General features: G+C 43.6%; 1 protein-coding gene across 5 annotated transcripts in view; it reads right to left on the reverse strand.

The window, feature by feature from the left end:
* The window catches only part of LOC6540108 (synaptosomal-associated protein 25), a 189782-nt gene that overhangs the window by 23777 nt on the left and 146573 nt on the right, over window positions 1-19432 (reverse strand). For 3 of the 5 annotated variants that reach the window (XM_039374342.1, XM_039374341.1, XM_039374347.1), the window contains exons 7-8: window positions 7891-8035; window positions 678-773 (exon numbers count right to left, since the gene is read on the reverse strand). In XM_039374342.1, coding sequence (XP_039230276.1) covers window positions 693-773; window positions 7891-8035 — 226 coding nt within the window. In that variant the 3' untranslated portion in view covers window positions 678-692. Of the gene's footprint in view, window positions 1-677; window positions 774-7890; window positions 8036-19432 lie in introns of those variants that run through there. The other 2 variants (XM_039374344.2, XM_039374343.2) reach the window with 1 other exon arrangement.

Here is a 19432-nt window from a genome sequence, read left to right on the forward strand (position 1 = left end):
GGTGGTGGTCTTGCTGCGATCCCATATTTGCCTATTTCTGATTATAAAACTTATTTTCGCGTGCTAGACAAGCTAACCTGATCCGGAAGTAGGAGAACTCACAATACAAACATCTAGAAGAGGAAAATATGTTCAAATGGTTTACGCCAAACCGATCTCGGCCAGCCTCCGGTGTTGTTGGAGGCCTTCGCTGACCCGCCCTACCAATGGCCATCTTATCATCATAACGTTCCCTGATGGCCCCTTTGGAAACCTAATCTATTCACTAGGGCCTCATGCTAGCTGCGGCGAAAACTTAGGGAATTACCACATTATAAATTGGATTTTATTACTAATATATGTAAACATTCTTAAATCTAGGCATATAGGATAAATAGGAATGAAAGTGTAAAAAGAAAAATGTTGTATATAATTAAATTATTTGTTTCGGAATGCACGAAAAGTGAGGATTAAAAATATTAAAAAAAAATTGACAAGAAAATTATAAGATAATAACATGCATGAATTTAAATATTAACTGTCTCGGATTTCGCTCAGTGTAATTATGTTTATTTCTTTTGCATTTCCTTTATGATTCTTTACGCTAATGATTATTTGAGCTTTTCAAGGAAAAAAACAATAGGGACATCTTCGTGAATGCCTTTAGGGCTAAACTCACTTTAATTTGGCCAATATGATCAATATCGTTTTATTTAGTGACTCACCCTTTTCTCTGGTAACTTCCATCGGAGAAAGCGCTTTCGGCGACGGCAGCTAGTTCTTTGGGAGTAAAGCTTTACGTTTTGATTATAAAATAAAAAATATTGATTATTCCCCACACATTCTCATGAGGTATCCCTGTTATTTTTTTTTTCTACGGTTGGGAAATTTTTTTTTTTCGTGTGTCTTACAAATTCAACACAAACATAACACAAAGCAAAGAAATCCGACACTCCTCCTCACATTAATTTGCTCATTACTTTTTCACAATAACAAAAATTCTTAACCTAATTTACAAAAACCATAATTATTTTTTTTCTTTCCCCGTAGTTAGGGTTTTTTTTTTCTCCTTTTTTTCTCTTCCCTTTGATTTGTTTTCTTTAAATTTGCCCTAGATGCGGGTCTTACATTAGTTGTTAGTTTCAAATCGCGTTCAGCGCATTCGCGAGCGGATCGGACTTTTTCTTTCGCTTTTCAATATTTATAAATAATGCTGCTGGCGAAGCGCGCGAGCCAACTGACTAAAATCCACTAATCGCGGCTACTTCTTCCGCGGTCGGTTGGCCTTCCTTGGTTTCAGATTTTTGCTCTGCCCTTTTTGGGTAGCTGCATCCGAAGATTCGGTGTCCGCTTTGCCTTTTTATTTCTTTTGGTGCCCTGACAAAGAAACTACCTTTGCTAGCGCTGCCTGGCTGCAGCGCTTCTTCCTTCCGGATTAGTATGCTGGTTCTAGTTTGTTCTTTTAAAACCCCCAGCTCTCCGCCGGTTCAAGCTATTTTCCAATCTGGTTTGCCTCTTGGACTTGCACTTATTTGGCTTAAATTGCCCACAAACACCAAACGAACTTTCTCCGCCGATCTTGAACTTGAGAATCGCTGCTGATGACGCCAGAACAAGGCGGCAACCTAGCATCTGCCAGATTTGTAGAGATTTTTCTCTCTCCGGGAAATCTGACAATTGGCCCTGTAAGACCCATGACCCTGCCGCTAATCCCTTCACGCGTTATGCAGGTGGCGCACGCCTCGCAATATGACACCTAGATGGCGTTGCAGTTTTAGCTCTGCCGCAAGTGCCACAAATCTAATTAACATTGAATTGCTTTATGTAACCCCTCCTTTATTTAAACTAATCAATATATATTTTTTAACTTGTTTGTTTGAGTCATTAGGGCAGAGTTTGCAATGCATTTCAAATGCGCCACAAATAAATATAAACGAATAAGCCTATATGTGCATTAAAGAGTCTCTTAAAAATAAATTTAAAATTTATTAGTTTTTTGAGGTTGTGTAAAAAATAAAAAATTCTAAGCTGGCAGATAAGTATTGAAAGTTCCGCATCCTTAAATGCTTAGAATAAAATATATGTGTAAAATAACAGGATGGCTGGTGGAGTGTTTTTATTGGCGTAGAGGGTAACAGTCACTAAATGAGATTCGCTTCTACAAAAACTTTTCGTGCGCTTCCTTATGCGTGCCTTTTTAATCTCCTCTTCTTAGTCTTCTATCGACCTCGATCATCATACCACTTAGCTATCGATTACACTATAGGGTTTTGCTTTAACTAATCCTGGCCAAAAACCTGCTCGTTACGTTCGGCCTCTCCTGACGATCGCGGCGTCCTCGCGTGATTATTAATTGGTGTCGTCTTTCTCTTCGTCGTCTTCATCTGGCTCATCGGGGGGAATTTCGCACCAGCGTTTCATCTTGTCTGATGAATACACTGACTTATAATGTCTCTGCCTACGTTGGGAATGTGGCAGATCTTCAACATGATTTCGGTCGTTGGGCAGCACTTTCGATACAATAAATGGGCCTTTGTATCGCGACTCTAATTTGCGTGACGTGCCTGTGCTAAACGGCTCGTTCTCAACCAAAACATGAGAGAACGCTATAGTCGAGTTCCCCGACTATCTGATACCCGTTACTCAGCTAGTGGAAGGGAAAAGGAGAGTCTTAAACACAGTTTTTGGCGGTTTGTAGGCGTTATAGTGGGCGTGGCAGAACGTTTCTTGGCAAATCGATAGAAATTCACAAGACCAATATAAAAATTACCAATATTAAAAAATATCAAAACATTTTTCAAAAGTGTGGGCGTATCAGCTTTGGGCGGTTTGAGGGCGTTAGAGTGGGCGTGGCAAAACGTTTTTTGGTAAATCGATAGAAAATTACAAGACTAATACAAAAGTGAAAAAATTTCAAAACATTTTTCAAAAGTGTGGGCGTGGCCGTTTTGGGCGGTTTGTGGGCGTTAGAGTGGGCGTGGCAAACGGTTTTTTGGTAAATAGATAGAAAATTACAAGACTAATACAAAAATGAAAAAATTTCAAAACATTTTTCAAAAGTGTGGGCGTGGCAGTTTTGGGCGGTTTGTGGGCGTTAGAGTGGGCGTGGCAACATGAATCGACAAAGTTACGCTGCTTCTATGTCCCTGGAGTTTGTATGCTTAATCTCAACTTTCTAGCTTTAGTAGCTCCTGAGATCTCGACGTTCATACGGACGGACAGACGGATCAAGAATATATATACTTTATATGGTCGGAAACGCTTCCTTCTGCCTGTTACATACTTTTCAACGAATCTAGTATACCCTTTTACTCTACGAGTAACGGGTATAATAATGTCTCCAGGGCTATAGACAGTTGGCTTTGAATGGGTGGCGTCGTATCTCTTCTTGGCAACTGCTCTGATCCTTAACAATGGTCGCAGCGTCAGCTCGGAGCTTCTCTAACTCGGCATCAGTCATCATGCCTTGGTCTTGATTTTGGATCACGCTCGTCAGCGTGTTTTAAAGGACATCTCGGGGCATAATAATTCGATTTGTCCTTTCTGCATGACCGTTGGCTTTTGTCGTTCTCACAGCGTATATGCTTCACATTGTTCGACTTGCAATATTTCTCAAAATCAATGGACGTGAATGCGGTACCTCGATCGGTAACAATTCTATCTGGCATTCCAACGTAGCTGGTGACTTCTTGTAGGGCATCTAGCACAATGCGCACCCGACACAGGACTTGATATAGTTTTTTACAAAATTACGCATTCGGGGAAACCAAAACAGATTCAAAATCCGACTGATGGTTTTATCTGTGCTCATGTCCGGCTTTGTCGTGGCATTCGTGGATGATATGGACTCTCAACTGCTTCGGCACAACCATTTTGCCGTCATGTTTCCCAAATACAGGCGATCTTGCTCGATTACATACTCGTCATTATACCCGTTACTCGTAGAGTAAAAGGGTATACTAGATTCGTTGAAAAGTATGTAACAGGCAGAAGGAAGCGTTTCCGACCATATAAAGTATATATATTCTTGATCAGGATCAGTAGCCGAGTCGATCTGGCCATGTCCGTCTGTCCGTCCGTCTGTCTGTCCGTCTGTCCGTATGAACGTCGAGATCTCAGGAACTACAAAAACTAGAAAGTTGAGATTAAGTATACAGACTCCAGGGACATAGACGCAGCGCAAGTTTGTCGATTCATGTTGCCACGCCCACTCTAACGCCCACAAACCGCCCAAAACTGCCACGCCCACACTTTTGAAAAGCGTTTTGATATTTTTTCATTTTTGTATTGGTCTTGTAAATTTCTATCGATGTGCAAAAAAAACTTTTTGCCACGCCCACTCTAACGCCCCCAAACCGCCCAAAGCTGCTACGCCCACACTTTTGAAAAATGTTTTGAAATTTTTTCATTTTTGTATTGGTCTTGTAAATTTCTATCGATTTGCGAAAAAACTTTCTGCCACGCCCACTATAACGCCTACAAACCGCCAAAAACTGTGTTTAAGACTCTCCTTTTCCCTTCCACTAGCTGAGTAACGGGTATCAGATAGTCGGGGAACTCGACTATAGCGTTCTCTCTTGTTTTCAGATTGCTTCTTGGCTTTCATTTGAGCAACTATTTTCTGGGTTTTCTCGTCTTGTAGTTGTATTGCGAATAACCAGTCAGCTTCATCTATGATTGTGTTTGAGATCTTCAGGGATGCTTTCTCCATCTCATGCGATTCTTCAACTGGCGCTCTACTTAACGCGTCGACGTGGCACATCTGAGTTCCTGTAAATAATATCGATGTCAAACTCTTGTATTTGCAATCACCATCTTGCAATTTGCGGTATCAGCTCTCGTTTTTCAATGGATGTTTTTAAAGCGTTGCAATCAGTTATAACCCTTACCATTTTTCCATAAATGTAGTATTTTAATCGTTCCAACGACGCGACGACGGCTAAGGCTTCTAGCTCGTAACTGTGGTAGGTTTTCTCTGGCTTGGACGTGGATCGGGAATAATATGCGATGGGCTTTAGTTGATCGTCATCTTTTTGCATTAGAACTCCGGCTAATCCAATCCTTATATGTACTTCATGTTCAGCATCTATGCGGTTGCTAGTTTCAATTTCTCAAAAGCATCGTCTTGTGGCTGCTCCCATTTGAACTTTTGGTCTTTGCGTAAAACGATTCGCAATGGCTCTGATATTATTGCATATCCAGGTACGAATTTCCGGAAGTATCCAGTGAGACCTAAAAACTGTCGCACTTCGGTGATATTGTTTGGCTTTTCGAAGTCTGCATCCGTTATGACTTCTCCGGGTCTGATTGCATCAGGGTGTATTTGATAACCTGAAAATGTGATTGACTGCTTATACAACTCACACTTGCCTAGATTTAACGCCAGTCCGCAGTCTCGTAATACTTGTAAAACTCTCTCTAGTTTTTCGTACATTTCATCAAAAGTTTGGCTGCCAATGAGGATATCGGCCATGTAATGAATCACGTCGGCTTTCTTCACCCGATTCTGTAACTCTGCCATAAGTCTGTTGAATGCAGCCGGTGCGTTCTTTACCCCAAACGGAAGACGTTTAAACTCAAAAAGTCCATCCGTTGTGATGAATGCACTGAACTTCCTACTCTCTGGATCCATTTTGATCTGATAGTATCCGATATTTAGGTCTAGTGACGAAATATATGCGAAAAGCTTCGCTACCTGCAACCTTTCCTCAATATTCGGTAAGGGAAAATTTTCCTTTCTGATCCGCTTGTTCATGTGGCGGTAATCGATGCAAAGACGGTCACTACCGTACGGCTTCTTGATGAGCACCACCAGGCTGGCGTACTCTGACGTTGATGGAGTAATAATATCTCGCTCTAATAGTTCGTCGACCATCTTGGCGACAGCTTCATTTTTCGGCTCGGAGACTCGGTATGGCGCTTGAGAGACTACTTGGCCACCCTCAACATCAATTTTTGCCTGGACGACGTTTGTTTTGCCTATGCCTTCCAAACCTGTGAAAAAAACGTTTGCAAACTTCTCGAGCAAGCTGCATACTTTGATTCGTTCTTCTTCTTTCTGAAAATTAAAAAGAAGGTTTTTAAAAATATTCTCGGTTGAACGTGTTACCGGCTGATGAACTGCTCTCTTGAGTTCAATCTCGGTTGGCTCGAATTTCCACAAAAATTCAGCGCATGTGATGACATCTTGTCCCAACAACAAGTCCTCCTGCAACATATTGTCTTCGGCGATGTAAAATTTGGCTGTCACCATTTTTCCAGCAATTTCGATATTTAATACCAAAGCTTCGGTAAGGATACGTGAAACTCCATGAAACTTATTGCATTTGGAGCAACGCGTCTTTCTCCTCTCCTTTGGGCATGAACTAGCAGCTTTACCTCAAAAGTACTGAATTGGGGTAAGAACTCTTTCTTATTTGTATTCGGCCTCCCTTGATTTATAAAGTATGCCTCGGTAGCGTCGCAAAATGGCTGCAATACTGTTTTGCAACTCTCTGTGCTGTAGACCCGCTCTAACATATCGGATGACTGCTGCTTCACTAAGCTAAAATCGAACTTCAAGTGCTGACATACGGAAACAATACTCCTTTACGGTTTCCTTCGATCGTCTGATTGCATTTGCTATGTTGAAGTGAATTTCTGTCTCGTCCGGCTCTGATCCGAATTATTCTCGGATTGCCGCTGCAAAACTGTTTCAATTGGTGTGTAATATCTGCGAAGAATCGAGACACATTTTGGAGGCACCCTTCAGCTTTGTGTATATGGCCAGAAGTAAAAATTTTCATCCCAATGATACGCATCTACCACTTTGTTGACACGATCGATGAATTGATTGACTGAGATCGCATTGTCATCTCCGGTTTCATAACCGTCGCTTGTCTATGGCTGATCGCCGCTTGGTCTCCAGGGTTACGGTTGATAAAATCATCTATGTCAATTTCATCTTCACGTTGCTGCCGCTGCTGCTGCTGACTAGCTGTTGGCATATTATTGACAAACTGCGCCATCATGTTTGTCAGCGTCGTCATCTGCTGTTGTAGTTGAGAAATCGCAGCCGCCTGTGCTGCGAATGCTTCCTCTTGTTGGCTCATATTTCCAACTGAATGTGCCAAATCCACTTCTTCCGAATTTTTGTGGTCCACTAGTCTCTGCACTAGTTCTGCTCTGGACCCTAAAACTCCTAAATTCCTTTCTTTTAGCAGATACCACAACTGGTCTGCCTTGAGTTCCGCTATCTTGACCATCTTCTCAGAAAAATGATCTCTTCTCTCCTATTTACGCCGAACCACAATTAAGCACGTGCACCGCTGTATGCCCGTCTGCAAGGGTGATTGGTATGTCACCACGATTCTCGTGAATTTCACCTTCTGTAAATTTCACCAGACGCTACACATACACACACGCTTTTTGCATTTATACCTCCAAATTAACACAGATTCCTGAGTACTCCGCTTTGAATCCATCAGCCACGTAAAAAAGGATGCCTTATCCGTAATTTGTAATTTATTGTCCTCTAGACCTTTGGGAGCACCTATCCCATTACAAACTTTCCACGCCGACGATTCTTCTGCTGCCTCTGCTTCTTCCGTGTCTCGCACTGTTACTGCCTCTTACATATTACCAACTCAACTTATCCCACTTCTGAACTATAAAAATAACAGGATGGCTGGTTTTCCAAATGGTGGAGTGTTTTTATTGGCGTAGAGGGTAACAGTCACTAAATGAGATTCGCTTCTACAAAAACTTTTCGTGCGCTTCCTTACGCGTGCCTTTTGAATCTCCTCTTCTTAGTCTTCTATCGATCTCGATCATTATAGTACTTAGCTATCGATTACACTATAGGGTTTTGCTTAAGCTAATCCTGTCCAACAACCTGCTCGTTACATATGTTTTTAATAAATGTGAACTTACCTTCCTGTTAATTCTATCAATTTGACGATTTTGATTTTCCAGCTCAGAACCCATATCCAATGCCATGTTACGGAGGTTGCCTATCATAGTGTTTACCTGGCCCATATTTTCTTCCATTTCATCTTCTCTAGCATCATTTGTTATCCTAAATAAAAAGTTTTCTTTAAAAACCACTTTCTTTTTTGTTGATAAAGTATTAAAATATAGAAATTATTTTAAATGTTCGAAGGCATGCGGGTTCTTCGGTTGCATTATTCCGATAAACGAGATGTAGGCACGTTGGAATGTGAACTCACACAAATGAATCAAGGGAATCAACCACTTGAGTATTTCTACTTGAAAGTTGAAAACCATGTCTCCCTTATAATAAGTCGTATTAAAAGCATTAAATTTTCGCAGCAGTGAAAAACACTTTTATCCATAGACAAATTGAATTGGCATTAAATGCATTTATTAGGTGGTTTAATGGTGATCCATATAGACTACTGCTTGCTCGTAAGGCTACGGACGTACATGAGCCGTTCTAAATTCGCTTATAATTACATGCGGACCACGACCGGACCACTCTTAAACCCGAACTAAAATTAAATTACTATGCGAACCGAATTGCGGGGGAAGTTCCCCGGTGTCGGGGGGCACCCTTGCAATGAAAAACGTTCCAAATATATCCGGGCAAAGCTACAGAACTATAACTCACGGCAGGTGGAGGTCGGGGGCATCCCGAGCGCTAACTCCAATCTGAACCCCTTCCAAAAAGCACAGAGGCATAACCCTTTAATCATCAGAAAAATTAGTCATCAATATTTCAAATGCAAAGAAGCTTTAACGAGGGAAATGTATCAAAAACTTTTCACGAGCTTACATTAAACACCCTTTACACAAAAGAACCCCAAACACTAAAAACAAAACGTCCAAAAACCAGCAAAAACTGTAAGTGGACGGACAAATCCGATTGGGATGTCATATCTAATTCGGAAAACAACGACCAAGTTCACGATATTGCTTGCCATTTGGCGTCATAAATACGAATTTATTGAATCATAAGAAAGTCAATACGATTCTATCAGAAAATTGTCAGTTGAATGCTACCAATACTAACAAACGGGACCGCCCCTCTGTATATCCTGGCGATGCCTAAAGTAGCAGACAGAAAGTACCGACTGATGTGGATTTACCCAACAATATCAGATAGAAAGCAAGTCGTTCTTAAATACAAGAAGATGACAAGGGGTAACTTGGAAACGTATTGTTTATCTATTGGCAATACAACGGTCTGCCAAGAAAGGGACTTACCAAGATTGAAGAAAATAGCTGCACCCCTCGATTACTAAAGGGAGGCCCGTTACGTGCGGATATTTTAGGGCCAACGAGATAGTGAAACTCACGGTACGGTACCATCTTACTGACGAAATTTTAAGGGAACGGTTTTTACTTCGGCAAGTACCAAAAGGTTCCCTGAAATTTTCCTACATCATCCATTGTTCTGGTTCACGCTTGTTTACATTAAGGCAGTTTGTGACCTTTCCGTTGTTGTCTTCTGTTATCGTTTAATTTCGTTATTAGTACCTCTTACCTGGGTGTATTATATGAATGCTATCTTTTCCAATAAGGCCAATCAGAGTATTTACCAGACCGCATGTGGTCTTCTGGATGATGTAAATTGGGGGAGGCTTTTGTTTTTTTCTGCATCGGTATTTTTATTGTTTTGTTGGTAGTGCAGCAGTACCGTTTGATTCTTCATCCAATTTGACAACAAAATGGTAATGATCGCTGACCGATACTAGCTATTCATCAATATACCTAATGGCGATGCCAGCCTTCTTAACACGCATTGCTACCACTGGCTATGATTTATCATTGGAGTACGTGCACGATTTTAGCGTGGAGAACATAAAGAAACTATCCAACTTGTAAGGCGAAAATTTGGTATCCTTCTCTACGAAAATAGTCATAGCCCTGTTCGTCATGAGCGCAATGTACCTCATTTGGATGAAGATAACGTCAACCAAAGACATCCCGAATACTTCAAGATCTTGTGCTGCTGGGTTTCAAACGTTGATTATTTGCATTTTATTTGCTGCATTTAAATTTTGGCGGTCTTGACTTAGCGATTCCATTGTCGTGTTCTGCCGTAACTAGAGTCCGCGAGTGTGTCATGCTCGACATCCATTTGTGGGCAAAGTTGGCATTTTTACAACACATTCAAGAATACAAGAAGGCAACAGCAGGGAGATTCCTAAGCACCTCCAAAGATATCGCCTTAGTTGCTAGCCAAATGAAAATGAAAGCTCTTATAAGAGCTTTATTGCGCCTTATTGTTGTAGAAAAATTGTCCACACAGACTTTTACCAGTGGCTTCAAATGCAAGAAATCCGTCGGGACGCTCCTTTTATAGTTCCACCATAATGTGCGGATAAATGAGGTATCATTAGAAACACCTGTAGTAGTTGTTCCCGGGTTTTCTCCTCGTGTCCCAAAATTGAGATCGAATTATACGAGGAAGAGTCCGACCAGTATAAAGTATTTCATTAATGAGCCTGAGTCATCGATAGGACGATTGGGTGACGGCCATTGAACGAAGAAGTCCAACTTGGCCATTAAAGGGAAAAAAAGGAAGGCAAGGAAACTAGATGGCTATATTATTCCTTTAGTGTTCGGTGATTTTGTAAGTAAGCCACTTTAACGAAGTTCCAGTATAGTTAACCATGTTGGATTGCCAATAAGCTATAGAGCTACAGATAGACTTCTTTATTAGATGGAGCAAACAGGTCAGACGATAAATATTGGTCTTTTAATTTATGGTTAATCCCGGCAACAGTGTGACCTCTCCCACGCATAGCAGTTCGTAAAAGAGATTGTTACCAATCAATAAATCTATTTGCCAAGAATCTGGGTCCACGACCTTAAGAATTTGAGGTATGTTCCAGCTCAATGTTAAAGATCTCAAATCTCAATCTTAAAGATGGGCAAACATTCGGAAATATTGGAGGCAAAAACAGCTGTAATGTTGGCCAAGTAGTCAGATGATCGGAAGAACATAGCAATAAAATTTCCAGTGAGCGAATGGTTCCCTAAATTCGGTTTTATCGGCATGATTAGCGCAAAGAACATAAGAAGTCCGTTGCTTGGCCATGTGAGCGAGTTAACATGCCCCTCTCCCCGACCATAGGGAAACAACACCGACCCGGCAACAAATCCAGAGCCGAGGAGTTTTAACGAAGATCGCCAACACGAACTCGGCCGAAGAGACATTTTGTCTAAGCATACAACTTTTTGTAATAAAGAATATCTTTCTCGTTTCATACCCCGAACTGTTTCATACACAGTTGTTTTTTTTAAAGCTTTTCCTCCCCCGGCCACAGGATTGCAATTGGCGCAGCCGGACTACGGACAAGGGATTAACAATGCCCACTACGCTTATCGTTCTAATTCTAAAGAGGTGATGAACATGTGACGGCAGTGGTTGTGGGGATTTTAGTAGTGAGTGGTGAAAAAATAAATTAAGTAAAAAGTTATTGAAACATAATGACGTCCAAGTGCAAATAAAACAAAAGAAACAAACAAAACCAAGTCTAAATTGCTTCACAGGCGACCGTATACGTGTACATCAATCTCTGATAAGGCACCGCGATCGCTTGTGCGGGACAATTTACAACAATTTTAACAACAAGTTGCTGCGCTGTCGCTGACTGCAAGTTGTTATACAAAAAAAGAAGTAGTAAAGAGCTAGATCAGTCGAATATTAGACTTCATTGTGACCAGAACTCGCTGCGCAAGAAGTGAATGTATACATCAGTCACCGCCAAGGCAACGGGATCCTCCGCACAGTGATTTAAAATAAATAAATGTGAGTTGTGTGATTAACGACCGAATATGTGTAAGTTAACTAAGTTAACCGGACTGATCGTCCGCACACCAGCACCGGTCAAATTGCTGACCAAGCATTTGGCCGGAAGCTCATGCATAGCCGGCAGAAGCTCTGCGCATTGGCAGAGGCCGCTATGATGTTTTTCCCTTTGTTAGCTTATAGGCAGTTCGTTTTTGACATTCAAAGAATAAAGAGCAATCGCTCATAAAACTTACTCCGGCAACTGTCGTTATCATTATAAATTACCATAGCTATCTGAGTCCCTAGGCCAGAAGCCAAAAGGAAGACAGTCATCTTCCCAACATAATCGGCGTAACTCTTCAAGTGAACTTACTACCTCCTACTCCCGTACGAGGAACACCTGAAGATAATCAGCCAACCGACAACATACCAGTGACAGCGGCGAGAGATCCCCTCTACGGCTCTTCACACTTACCTTGACTACCAGTGACCCAGTGACTGCGGCGAGGGATCCCCTCTGCAGCACCCCACACTTATATTAATTGGCGCCCAACTCCAGGAACCCACACCACTACCCTGAATCATGTAAGTGGGATTTTCAACTTAAACACTACTCCAAACTGCGTCTAGAATTTTAAAATATTTAAAATATTTGTGCGAGTTACATAAATAAATTAAGAAAATCGGCATTTCCACTACAATAAACGTTTATATGTGTTGCGAATTAAAATTATGTTACTGTTATGAAGTTTTCATATTGTGTGCATTTCGTTCCGCCTTCGCACATCCGCGGGACACTGTCGTTTCATTCGAAATTTAATTCGCTACATTGGCTTCACAGCCCTTTCAAGCTTTGTTGTTGTTGCCCACTCCACTTTGTGCGCATTTCGTTCCATTTTTGTACATCAGCGGGACACTGTCGTTTCAGTTAAACTCAAGCTCACTACATTGGCTCCGCAGCCCTCCCAAGCTTTGTTGTTTTTGACCCACTCCACTTCGCTACCCGATACTGGCGCATGCATTGCTGTGACAATTTTGTGCCTTTTATTTATCTCTTTGTCTTTGCTGTGGCAATTTTTGTCTTTGTATATTTGTTTGCCTTATTGGAGACCCGCTCCCCGCAGGCCCTTCACCTTATCGTTACTTAGCTAGGCAGTGGCTCTGCTCGTTGAGTCTTCGTCCAATGCCTTCAAAGCGGCGACTCAGCCCCCGCGACCCCCTTGCCGTACTGTTTGGCCCCACGGGCACAACGGCCTGAGTATTCACATACATAGCTACCCATGAGCGAGTCATTCCGACAATATAGGAATTCTAAAAAGTGCGCTAGCGACTCAAAGTCCGAAAGCGACGATTCGACAGAAAACTCTGTACGTAAAAACACCCCAACTAACGCATTCACTGCATATAAAATGTCTCTCGAAACGGAACAAATTAAAGCTCTCATAAGGGCATTACAAGAGCAAGCCTTAGAGAGTCAACGCAGGGAGGCTGACTTGCGTAAAACAATTCAAGATCTGGCCGGCCAGGTCGCGGCCATACAGATTGCCCCTGCCCAGGCAGAAGCTCCCCCAATCAAGGTTTACAGACCAGTAGAAATCACCGGACTGGTCCCTTGTGGGGAAACATTGGATGCCGTTAAATGTCATCCAGACTTTATGGGGACACAGGAGACATACGTCTCCTGGCGGCAAGCGGCAAATGCCGCTTACCATATGTTCAGGAAATATGAGGATAGTTCGCGGCACTATCAAGCTGTGGTCATCATCAGGAGCAAAGTTAAAGGCCCTGCTGATGCAGTTCTGTCGTCCTTTGGGACTATACTGAATTTCGATGCGATCATAAGCCGCCTCGATTTCACGTATAGTGACAAACGCCCGATACACGTTATCGAGCAGGAGCTAGGCACCCTCAGACAGGGAAGCCTGACGCTCCTCCAGTATTATGATGAGGTCGAGAAAAAACTCACCTTACTCACCAATAAGGCGACTATGTCTTATGAAGCGTCGGCAGCAACGGTGCTGTGTGAGAAGTTCCGAGATGATGCTTTGAGAGTTTTTGTCTCGGGGCTCAGGCGCAACCTCACAGACGTGCTATTCGCGGCAAAGCCTAAGGACATGCCGTCAGCGCTCGCCCTGGCGCAAGAAGTAGAGTCCAATCATGAGCGGTACACTTTTGCAACTTCATTTGCACGAAGCCAAGAGGATAGGGACCACAAGCAATATCCCAAAGTGCAGGAGCGCCAACAGGCCCCCCCACAAGCCGGCTCGCAGGGAAGTGCTGGGAAGAACCCGCACTTTACTAAGCAGCATAGAGCACAGGTGCCCTCCGCTCCACGTAGCGACCGAATGGCCCGAGGGAACACGCCAGAACCCATGGACGTTGACCCGTCGTTGTCCAGGATGCAGCCATCTCACGCCCCGGCTTACCCGAAATCGAAGCCGGCCGCGTCTGGCCGTTCGGTCCCACCAAAAAGGCAAAGGGTCAACCATGTTGCCCAGGCCTCTGATGATTCGGACAAGGTTTATAACACCGCAGCCTCCAGTGCAGCAGCTAAAGTCGACGACGATTCCATCCTAGAGTATGACTCGGATACCATTAATTTTTTAGGGGAAAGTCCCTGCTACCCGTCATCAGACGAAGAGTAGCGGGGATCGACATGAAACTACTGGTTGATACGGGCGCGGCAAAAAATTTTATCCGACCATTTAAGGGGTTGAAAGGCGTCCGCCCGGTGGAGTCCCCATTTACAATCCATTCGATTCATGGTGTGACTACAATAACTAAGAAATGTTTTGTGTCCATTTTTAATCTTAAAGCTACCTTTTTTTTATTACCAGACTTGACCTCCTTTGACGCGATCGTTGGCCTAGACCTGTTAAAACAGGCCGGCGCGTCGCTTTGCCTAGCTTCCGGCCAGCTCAAATGGGGCTCCGGAGCAGAGCAAATTGACTTTCATACTTGCCCCGATGTCAATTTCACCAAAGTAGATTGCTCGGACGCACCGCCCTTAATTAAGGGTGCTTTTTTAAAAATGCTCGGGAATAGGAAAAAAGCTTTTGCTGATCCTAATGAGGCTCTTCCTTACAATACGTCGGTGGTAGCCACCATCCGGACGGTTGATGAGGAGCCCATTTATGCCAAGTTATACCCATATCCCATGGGAGCAGCTGACTTCGTCAACGGCGAAATTCAGGAACTGCTTAAAAATGGCATAATCCAAAAGTCAAAGTCCCCCTACAATAACCCAATATGGGTCGTAGACAAAAAGGGCACTGACGATGCGGGCAATAAAAAAATGCGCTTGGTACTGGACTTTCGAAAACTTAACGAAAGGACGGTACCAGACAGATACCCCATGCCAAATATCTCTATGATATTGGGGAATCTCGGCAAGGCCAAATACTTCACGACCCTCGATCTGAAGTCTGGCTACCACCAAATCACGCTCGCAGAACGCGACCGTGAAAAAACATCGTTCTCAGTAAACGGAGGGAAGTATGAGTTCCGAAGGCTGCCATTCGGACTCAGGAATGCTGCAAGCATCTTCCAAAGAACAATTGACGATATTCTGCGAGAGCAGATCGGAAAGTTCTGCTACGTTTACGTCGATGACGTCATCATCTTTTCGGAAGATGAAAACGCCCATGTCAAGCATGTAGATTGGGTTCTGAAGAGCCTGTACGATGCTAACATGAGAATATCGGCAGAAAAGTCACGTTTTTTTAAGAAAAGCGTGAGCTTCCTGGGGTTCATCGTCACCAACAATGGGGCGGCGACTGACCAGAAAAGGTTAAGGCCATAAAGGAATTTCCGGAACCCAAAAACGTATTTGAGGTAAGGTCATTCTTGGCTTAGCCAGCTATTATCGTTGCTTTATCAAAGACTTCGCATCAATAGCTAGGCCCATTTCAGACATATTGAAGGGCGAGAACGGTAGTGTTAGCCGACACAGGTCCAGGAGTATCCAGGTAGAATTTTCCGAAGCGCAACAACGTGCCTTCGAAAAGCTACGCAATATCCTGGCATCTGAGGACGTCATCCTGAGATACCCTGATTACAAAAAAGCGTTTGATCTAACGACAGACGCTTCGGCCTACGGCATTGGCGCAGTGCTGTCCCAAGAGGGACGTCCCATTACAATGATCTCAAGGACATTGTCTGACAGAGAGGTTAACTATGCTACCAACGAAAGGGAGCTGTTAACCATAGTCTAAGTTGCGGCACTACCTGTATGCGGTTAAAGAAATAAACATCTTTACCGATCACCAACCTCTGACATTCGCGGTATCGGAGTCCAATCCGAACGCCAAAATTAAGAGATGGAAAGCACGCATCGATGAGTCCGGCGCACGAATTTTTTACAAGCCTGGGAAAAACAACCTCGTTGCAGATGCCCTCTCGAGACAACAACTCAACGTTGTTGAAGAGCAAGAACCGGAGTCGTGCGCGGCCACGATTCACAGCGAACTTTCGCTTACGCACACGATCGAGTCCACGGACAAACCCGTGAATTGCTTCCAGAACCAGATAATTTTGGAAGAGGCGCGCTCCCATTGGAAACGCACTTTTATATTATTTGGGAATAAGAGGCGGCACTCGATCAATTTCTCGTGCAAAGCTTTGCTGGAGGAACTCGCCAACATCATTATCCCTAATGGTGTAAACGCCTTCCACTGTGATCTTCACACGCTGGCGCTAATCCAGGACGACGTAGTTCGACAATTTCCAGCCACGAAATTCTGGCATTGTAAGAATAGGGTCACCGACATCTTCGCGATGCAGGAGAGAAAAGAAATCCTCACCGTCGAGCACAACAGAGCTCACAGGTCGGCCCAAGAAAACGTGAAACAAGTACTCTCCGAGTACTACTTCCCGAAAATGACCAAATTGGCGAGCGGAATAGAAGCCAATTGCAAAACTTGCGCAAAGGCGAAGTATGACAGACATCCGAAGAAGCAGGAGCTCGGTGAGACACCAGTCCCGACCCATGTAGGAGAAATATTGCACATCGATATTTTCTCAACGGATAAAAAATACTTTCTCACCTGCGTTGACAAGTTTTCTAAATTCGCCATGGTACAGCCGATTCTGTCTAGAACCATAGAGGATTTGAAAGCACCCCTTTTACAACTTATGAATGTTTTCCCCAAAGCCAAAACCATCTACTGCGACAATGAACCATCATTGAAATCGCAGACAATAGTGGCTATGCTGGAAAACCATTTTGGCGTCAGCATTTCGAATGCACCGCCCCTACATAGCGTCTCAAACGGACAGGTGGAACGATTCCACAGCACGTTAATTGAGCTCGCCAGATGCCTAAAAATCGACAAAGGCATAAGTGACACAGTGGAATTGGTCTTGCTGGCCACAGCCAGATATAACAAGTCCATCCACTCTTTCATCAATAAAAAACCGGCCGAAGTCATGCGGGCAGATCCGGACGATCCACATACCGATGTCCAAGAAAAAATCAAAAACGCCCAGATTTTGACAAGAAAACGAGAGAACGCTTCTCGGCAGAACAGAGTGTTCCAGGTCGGCGACAAAGTCCTAGTAAAGTCAAACAGACGATTAGGCAACAAACTTACTCCTTTATGTGATGAGAAGACCATCGAGGCAGACTTGGGGACCACAGTCCTTATTAAAGGGAGGGTGGTCCATAAAGACAACCTCAAGTGACCCAAGCAGAGCCTAGCCGCGGCTCCCTCGGAGGCACACTTTTATTCTTCCAATTTGTAGCCACTCGGCATAAGTTTTTTCATTGTTTTTATAGCCGCTTGGCATAAGTTTTTTATTTTTAGCCACTTGGCATATTTTTTATATATTTTCGCTATTATTGGTGGTGGGCAACTCCATTCCGAACAAGTAGTAATTTATCACACACGTTACAGGTCGCTCCCAACGCTTCTTCTTTGTTTCCTGGCCACGACATCGGCCCACATTACTGACTATTCCCGAGCGAATTACATTCCCGTCATTGACGGTAAGGTCTTAGTCTGGGAGGAATTCGCCTATGTCAGACACTCGGCTAACCTCTCCGAGTATAGGCGGGTAATTGACGAAACCGACAGCATGCTCGGTATGTTCCCCCAGTCCCATATGAAGAAGCTCCTGAGCGTTGATATCGCTCACCTCCGTGACATGCTTGATTCTTTGAGCATCCATCACAGAGTGGCAAGGAGCCTAGACTTCTTGGGAACTGCGTTAAAGGTTGTCGCAGGGACACCTGACGCGGAAGACTTCGAGAAAGTCAAGTTCACTGAAGCGCTGCTTGTTGATGCACACAATAGCCAAATCGAAATAAACACCAAAACACAAATTCGAATTAACGAACTCACTGATACCATAAATAAACTTTTAAAAATTTCCAAAAGCGCTCAGATTGATACAGGTTACCTGTATGAAACGCTTTCTACTCGCAACAGAATCATTGTAATGGAATTGCAAAACTTAATGCTCACTATAACCCTCGCTAAAATTAACGTAGTGAGTCCAAACTTCTTGGACCACGCAGATCTGGAGAGTGTTTGGGGCGAGGAGCCCACCAACACCCCCATAAGGGATATTTTGTCCGTTGCGTCTGTAAAAGTCCTACAATCCCTTAACATCTTACACTTTATTATTAAATTCCCCAAGATTATCATGGCGTGCAACAAAGTCACTATCCTTCCAGTGGTACACCACGATACGGTGTTAAGGCTGAAAGATAATGTGGTAGCAGAGTGCAACAGAGAAATACGCACAGTAAAGAATTGCTCCATAACACCAGGGGCAACATTTTGCCAGTTATCTTCAGTGAGCTCGTGTGCCCAGGAGCTCCACGCTGGGGTCGTAGCACATTGCGACGCACAGCAGAGTGATCTACATCCGATCACCTACGTCGACGAAGGAATAATCGTCATCAATGACAGACCAGCACTCGTGCGTGTGGACAATGGAACGGCCATCCACATTAGAGGCACGCACCTCATAACATTCATTGAGAGTGCCATGGTCAACGAGACCGTCTTCTTTAATCATGACATGGTCCAGAATAGGGCGCCGGGAGTGGCTAATTCCCCAGTCCTTAATATCTCGATGAAACACGAGATCCTGAGCCTCCCATACCTACCATACTATACCATACGGATACCGACTAAGTCAGATAGCGCTAGTTGCAGGAGCAATTTTCTGCGCTCTTATCTGCATCGGTTTAACCTGGCAGCGAACCACTAGGGCCAAGAAATCTACAGCCCAACTGAAGGAAGTTCTCGCCCAAATAGGGTCAGCCGAGGGCGGGCTTAATCTTGAGGAGGGAATAGTTAACTAAGTTAACCGCACACCAGCACCGGTCAAATTGCTGACCAAGCATTTGGCCGGAAGCTCATGCATAGCCGGCAGAAGCTCTGCGCATTGGCAGAGGCCGCTATGATGTTTTTCCCTTTGTTAGCTTATAGGCAGTTCGTTTTTGACATTCAAAGAATAAAGAGCAATCGCTCATAAAACTTACTCCGGCAACTGTCGTTATCATTATAAATTACCATAGCTATCTGAGTCCCTAGGCCAGAAGCCAAAAGGAAGACAGTCATCTTCCCAACATAATCGGCGTAACTCTTCAAGTGAACTTACTACCTCCTACTCTCGTACGAGGAACACCTGAAGATAATCAGCCAACCGACAACATACCAGTGACAGCGGCGAGAGATCCCCTCTACGGCTCTTCACACTTAC

This window comes from Drosophila yakuba, chromosome 3L, assembly GCF_016746365.2.
Source record: "Drosophila yakuba strain Tai18E2 chromosome 3L, Prin_Dyak_Tai18E2_2.1, whole genome shotgun sequence".
Taxonomy (NCBI): Eukaryota; Metazoa; Arthropoda; class Insecta; order Diptera; family Drosophilidae; genus Drosophila; species Drosophila yakuba.